Source organism: Vespa crabro, chromosome 15, assembly GCF_910589235.1.
Source record: "Vespa crabro chromosome 15, iyVesCrab1.2, whole genome shotgun sequence".
In the NCBI taxonomy this organism is placed as follows: Eukaryota; Metazoa; Arthropoda; class Insecta; order Hymenoptera; family Vespidae; genus Vespa; species Vespa crabro.
This window is the reverse complement of record NC_060969.1, coordinates 5,621,976-5,628,829: the sequence shown is the minus strand read 5'-3', so window position 1 is coordinate 5,628,829 and position 6,854 is coordinate 5,621,976. Positions and strand designations below refer to the sequence as shown.

Genomic DNA, 6,854 nt, shown 5'->3' with positions numbered 1-6,854 from the left:
CCCAGAGATAACTGGTGATTATTTTCCGCTCCTAGGCATCGAATAAGCTTTATGAATTATTTTGCCTTTTATTAGATATAATTTAGATACCAAATTAAATCTTGTCACAGGAAACGCGCATTGTCGATTAAATGTACATCATTTCTGCCATGTGAGACATCTTCTTTGGAATATGAACGAACTCCTCAAAGTAGCTGGCAAGTTCGTCTATAGTAACGTCACAGGAGGGCGGTGATATACGCGCTTGTACAGAGCAAGTGTTCGTATTTGGGGATTGGCCGGATACAGAGATTGCATCTTGTTGGCCACCCCCGCCGGGACCAGGACCTCTCTTTAAACTTGGCATCGTATTACTGCGAGCGCGTTGAAAACTTCCACCTTGATAATTGTCTTGGATGCTTGTATCGTCTTTAGCTTGTCTAGAGTCCTGACTAATATTTAACGCCTTAAAGTCTTTAGTGACAGAACCGTGACCAAATGTTTTACAATTTCTACCAGGAATACTATATCTGCAGGTCTGTTTGACCAGACTACCAGCTAAATTATCACTTAAACAATTAGTATCGGTAGAACCCAGTTGCAAAACAGCCTCCTTAATGATAGAGTTCTTCTTTGTCTTGTCTTGAAGTCTTTCGTTCTTAGAAGGCTTAAAGTTCGTTGTACTTTTTACACCGTACCGGGTAATCGTCGTGGATGGCACTGATCTATTATTAGGCATCGATTTTCTTCTAAACAAGTAACTGCAATCGGGACTTGTGCTCTTGCCTGTTGTTCTAAAAGGATTCGTTGGTTTCAAGGTTTCCGTCGAGGCGATGCTGGAACAGAAAATCGTACGGGTGAAGAATTGGTCTCATTGAATTTTCTTTCAGGAGGAGCCCACAAAAATAACCCTCAATAGGAAAGAGTATCAATTAATATAACATACTACGTATAGAGATATAAACACGAATAAAAAAACGAAAAACGAATAAATGGACGGAAAAGATTATGATGAGTAATTTCTTTTGATTCTTTGAGCCTTGAAATTGCTTGTATCGTTAAGCGTCTGCTTTCTATCACCTATTATGCAATCGAGCAAAGCAAAATACATCTCGCAATACATCGATCACGTTCGAACGGCGAATATGACTGTGCACGTTTTCTCTCCCTCTCTTTTCTCCTCTTGCTCGGCAACGTCAGATTCTCGACACACACACTTTCCTATTTTTCTACGCATCGGGAATACAAACGGCTTCTGTCGTCGAACAAAGTTGACTGGTAATTGGTTAAATGGAAGACCTTGACCGAGAATAGGCCACGAGAGAGAGAGAGAGAGAGAGAGAGAGAGAGAGAGAGAGACGTTCCGAGTACGACGAAAATCAATTACAGATCGAAAAATTAAAAAGGACGATAAATATGATAATAATGTCGGAAGAGAATACTTACTGGGGACAACTTGAGGAGAGTCGATCGATTTCGAGCTTCTCCAAACTCGCCGGCAGAACTTCGTCAGCCATGGTTAAGATTTTGAACGCTCGTGGATTCAGAGAACGCGGAAACATGGCATCGTGCCGGAAAATAACGGTGGAGGGCTACTTTGTGCTTTGGCCGAGGGAACCTTGACGATTCCTAGGAAAATTCCAGAACGCCTAGGTACGGCGCTACTGCGCGACTCCTTTCAGAGGTTAGAGTTGTCCAAGGGACAAAGATTCGATGCAGCTACGTATGCGTACGCGAGAGACCACCACCAAGAAAATATTCATTCGGTTGGTATTTTCAAACGTCCTTTTCTATCTTTCCTCCTTTTCTAACCGATCCTCTATCGTTCATTTTCAACGATCCACCGACAAAAGCACTACTCGCTTTCCCGCTCAGCTCGATTACTTTACGATACTTTGTGATCAATCAATCGTAGACAGCACGTAAATAAACACGATTTTGCGCGCAGCTGCCATTTTCTCGCTACTATTTCGGATAGGAAGTGACGAGGCAGATGGCGCTACGCGTACTCCCGACTAGGCGGGCTTTTCGAAAGTTCCTCCTTTTAATCCGAAGGAATACTTTTCATCGTTAAGTAATCAAATTCAATATGCGATAAAATCTACGATAGCTTCGAACAAAACTATACTGCCATTATTCTTCAATGATTCGTTTTTTATTTCAACAAAATGTTACTAATACTATTCCATCCGATATAACTATTCAACTCGATAATTCAACATTTCCTTCTATGAACGTGTATGTGCTCATAGGGCGACGAGAATATAATGACGCTAACGAGCTTTACAATCGACGTTTATTGCTCAATATTTCTCTCATTACCATCCTGCATCCAATGATTCTGCGTACGGTTTCGTCGCATTACGCTGTCACATGAGTTAATCATCCTTTGCCCCTTCCTCCTTAGTCTTGGTTTTTCGACTTGCGTCGAAAATGGTAGAGAGAGAGAGAGAGAGAGAGAGAGAGAGAGAGAGAAAATAATAGTTAAATATAATATTAAAGAATTCGAAGAGAACACGGGACGTACACGATTCAGTTTGGCCGTGCAGGCGTATGCTATCGGCTCGAAAATCTGATGATTCAGTCGTCGAGGCTAACGAGAGCTGACGCACTCAGGATGGAGCTTTATTTTAGCATACGAACGAAATATTTATGAATTCCGAGCGGCGAAAGGCACTTGGAGTAGTAGTCTTGTCTACGTAAATCCAAGTGAAACTCGAGGATAAGCCGAATGATATCAATTTTGGATATATTTCAATAAATTCCAGGAAATTTCTAACGCGATCGTTTCGTCCTACACTTATGGACTAACTGTCGTGGAAATGATCAAGTACGTAGATATATACACATATACATAAACATGGCTAATCGCGAGTAAGTCGATCTAAATTTTCACAGCCGAACGGATCGATCGTAAAATCATTCTTGAAATTCGCCAGCGAATGAGCGAGCAAGCACGGCGTTTTCCTGTTTTAACGTTTGGAACCCAATTTTGGATACGGTCCAGAGACGTTCGCGGTGCGTCAGTTTTCGTTACCGTCCCATTACTGTGCCAGAGAAAGAGAAAGAGAGAAATAAAGACTATTAACGTATACGTTGCACCCACATATCGGTGCAGCATGCTGCTCGCAAATTTTCTTACCATCTGGAAAAGGACTCAACGACGAGCCTAGATTCGGCTTTATACGTTATTTCGGAATCTTATCTTTTTCTTCTCATTGTAATGAATAAATTGAAAATCTTGTGTTTCATCGCGTCACATTCGAATACTTTTCATCGGAGAAAAAGAATTGCTTCTTAACCAGCTCCGTAGTTTTATTCCTCCTTGATGGAATTATACGATTCGCAGCATGATTCTTCTCCTTTTTCATTGTTCATTTCACGGGAAACTTTGCTCTTGGACGTCGCCGTAAAGATCCCAAAGTGCAAAGAATCCTGTTGGGCTCGTCAAATCTACGTGCGCTTTTTTTTCTTTATACATTCTTACATCTTATAATATCCCTTTAATAATAATAATAAAGATAACGAGGGAAGATAAGAAGGATCCTACTATTGGACTTTTGCAGATTGGAATGTATTATATTTAAAGCATCGAAAGAGAGAAACATTTCGGGCACTCTCATAAATCAGCGACAATAGGATCCCAAAAAGAGCGATTAAAATAATGACCGTAGCTCGCGCACCGGTTTGACTCGGCTCGTGAGTTTCATGATCGATAGTCGCATTCTGAAGATGGTCCATGGCGCATCTACGTGTGTTTCTCTCTCTCTCTCTCTCTCTATGTGTGTGTGCGCGCGTGCTAGGGAGGGCGAGAAATGGGGAGAGAGAGAGAGAGAGAGAGAGAGAGAGAGAGAGAGAAAACGGTTTGCTCGGTGTTTCAAAGCCTATTATACGATGGCAAGAGGGACTCGGCTGATTTATCATTCTGGAAAGTGTTATATAGGTGTGATCGAGGGTAGACTCGTAGACGGAGGAACAGCAGGATTTTTGCTAGCACCGCGATATTCTCTCCTTTGATCTTTCTCTCTCTTTCACGCGCGCGCGTCGTAACTCGTGATGTCCCAATCAACTAGACGGAAATCGAGTTGAGTCGTTAGGATTCATTTAAAGAGAACGACAAATTTCCGAGAAAAGAAACTAGGTCAGCGATCTCCGACTACTATCTTTCGTTTTGCGAAACGATGAAAAATAATTATTCCTATCTCGTGGACGTCGTAAATGTCATCGAAAATGACTTTACGATCCTTTCGAAGCGAATGAAAATACAAACAGAATGTTAAAAGCACGAAGCTTTCTACTTTTCGATATGGCCCCGATCGTTAACTATTCCTGGCGACATTACATACGACTTCGACAAATACGCGAGAATTTTATTCGATCCTGTTACTCTTCATGGTTTCCCATAATAATTTTAGAAGCATTAAATCATCATCCCCGTAACCTTCTTTCGGCTCTTTTATTTTTTGCGATTGTTTACGATCTTGAGTCAGTGTTACCAGATGCTAACCGATCAACACGGCCAAGTCGATTTCGCTGCATTCGTGCGTGCCTTTGCGAGAAACGCGAGCTCTCTATAAAAAGCTCCGTCCGAAGAGCGAAAATTTCGGGAAATATGAAAGATTTCGATTTAATGGCATTAGTCTCTGAGCCTCCGTGAAATATTCATGCTGACTTGATAGCGAAATATCCTCTCTCCTCTATCTGTCGTGAGTTTATCGTTAAGGAAGAGAGATAAAGAGAAAGAGATAAGATCAACGACGCTTGGTAGAATTCCAAAGGTTTCAGTGTCTGAGTTAATTAACGTCCTCTTAAGATTGACGTGGTTCGTATTATCTATTACCTTTACGATAGGTATAAATCAAGCATGTCGTCGTCCAATCTAACGCGTTACATTTCTTACCTATTTGTGCGTAACGCACTTTGTCGTTTGCGTCCTTAAGCGAATTTTTACAAATAATTCTCAAGAATGATCTATGTAGTCCCGGAATAGTCCCTTGCTAATTAAATGAAATTCTTAGAAAGTGGTAGTAAGGCGCGAAATAAATCGACGATATAAATTCAATGCGAAATAATTGAAGATAAAGCGTGGGCGTAATGAGCCGAATTTCCAGAGGAATTTAAAGAGATGGAAAAAGGAGAGAAAAAGAAGAGGACCGTTGATGGTGTCACCTAGGCAGGATTCAGGAATGGAACGGTCCGTTCCTTTCCGCGATCTTATAAATCACACGGTGGTAGGTAAGCGTCTCTTATGACCGGAGGCCACACGCGCTCACAAAATAACTCTGCCTTCTGTCTCTTCGTTCCTCTCCTCCTTTAGTCTCCTCCTTTGTCGCAATAGCCGTAGACAATTGCGGTTAGCGTCGACGCGATAATGTAAATTTTCGCTTTCTCACTCGGCTAATGTCATAAATCATTCTCGAACTGGTTGTGATGCGAGGAGACATGGAACGAGCTTTCCGAGGTAAGATCGTGGATGCACGCGTGCTACCTGTCAAATAGATCATTTTTTTACATAGGTCGGGAGAGAGAGAGAGAGAGAGAGAGAGAAAGGTAGAAGAGAGCAGTCTACCTACCGGAGTTAAATCACCGTGTACGACGACAGCGTCTGTCGATCTGTCACAGACGATACGGACACTTCTTACGCTTCATTTCCGCTCTAGTAGATTCCTTCTGATCTTCGTCGACAGCCTGCGTACCTGTGACAAAAATAATCGCCATCTTTAGAGTCGTTCGCGCAGTTAACGCGCAAGACCGAAATTAGTTACCAGAAACTTTTCGAGCGGCCGAAGAGAAGACGTAAAACGATGATCCCGATGATCTTGAAGATCTTGATGATTTATTGCGTCGTTTTCACCATCTTCCTTTTGACCTTTTGTTTTTGCTTTACCAAAATCTCTTGCCACATTTTAACATATATATGTATATAGCAAACGAACGACACTGGAAAGATAAAAACTCATTTACCCATAATTATTTTATTTTTAAAGTCAATATCGTTCGTATCACCAATGGTATATGCTCCTATTACGATCGAATATTTTGACGCAAAGATCTTGCCGTGAATTTGTTTCGCCTACGCGAAACGAGTATCCCACTGTTTGCTTTGCCAATCAAACGTCAAGACTCTAACCGAGAGATTACATCTCGTCACGCCCAACTCATCGCGAACGTAGCATCACACTCCGTTACGAAAGGACTGCTTAGAGTTGTGTCACGTGTAACGAGCCAAACCGTGAACTATCAATTATTGGATACGAGATACTTGTCATTTTTTGAGAGCCGAGATACGAGAGGAAGAAAGATACATGGCGCGTTAAAGTAATAGCAAAATTTGAGCTAATTGGTAGATTCGAGTGGATCGAAGAAAAACGATCGATTTGGATGTATCATCGTTCGAACGTATCCTAACGAGGATCGTATTTTACCTAGGGGACAGCTGTGGAAACAACGAAGCGATGCCAAAGGCAACCAAACGTGTAACGAAAAGGATAAGTGAATCGAGAAAGAACTCGATCTCGTCTTGTCGTTGCAACTATAGTTAATCGCGATTATTGATAAAAGTTGGATCAAACGACACCGTTGGATGATCGATGTCTCACACCTTCGGGAGAAGATTTTCTTTGCAGAAAGTAGAAAAGTCGATGATTAATAGGCCGACGCGTATACGGAAGGATCTTAAAGGCTTGGTAACATAATATCTCCTATCTCTCGACTTAAATAACCGAGCGCGACATTACTTTCTATCTTCGCTCAGATAGAGAGCGAGCGAGAGAGAGAGAGAGAGAGAGAGAGAGAGAGAAAGTAAGAGAGTGTTTTTAGAGGCAGATTGAGATACTCCGTTATAACTTTCGCGAGAGGAGTCTGCGAGGGAGGCA

The 6,854-nt window shown here is 41.8% G+C and overlaps 1 protein-coding gene across 2 annotated transcripts; it reads right to left on the bottom strand.

The window, feature by feature from the left end:
• Positions 1 to 43: 43 nt before the first annotated feature.
• LOC124429456 lies at positions 44 to 1,956 on the bottom strand. 2 transcript variants are annotated; one of them, XM_046974777.1, is made up of 2 exons: positions 1,426 to 1,956; positions 44 to 815 (listed from the first exon to the last, which is right to left on the bottom strand). In XM_046974777.1, exons 1-2 carry the CDS (start codon positions 1,539 to 1,541, stop codon positions 128 to 130), a joined length of 804 nt encoding a protein of 267 aa, XP_046830733.1. In that variant the 5' UTR covers positions 1,542 to 1,956; the 3' UTR covers positions 44 to 127. The 2 variants fall into 2 exon arrangements, with proteins under 2 accessions (XP_046830733.1, XP_046830734.1); XM_046974778.1 differs by lacking the exon at positions 1,426 to 1,956 and adding an exon at positions 1,089 to 1,258.
• Positions 1,957 to 6,854: the final 4,898 nt, after the last annotated feature.

Excerpts from the sequence above, each read along its gene's own strand:
- LOC124429456 (XM_046974777.1), bottom strand. The coding sequence starts at position 1,541 with ATGTTTCCGCGTTCTCTGAATCCACGAGCGTTCAAAATCTTAACCATG. Across the intron at positions 816-1,425 it reads CTCTCCTCAAGTTGTCCCCA|CATCGCCTCGACGGAAACCT; the intron begins GTAAGTATTCTC and ends TTTCTGTTCCAG.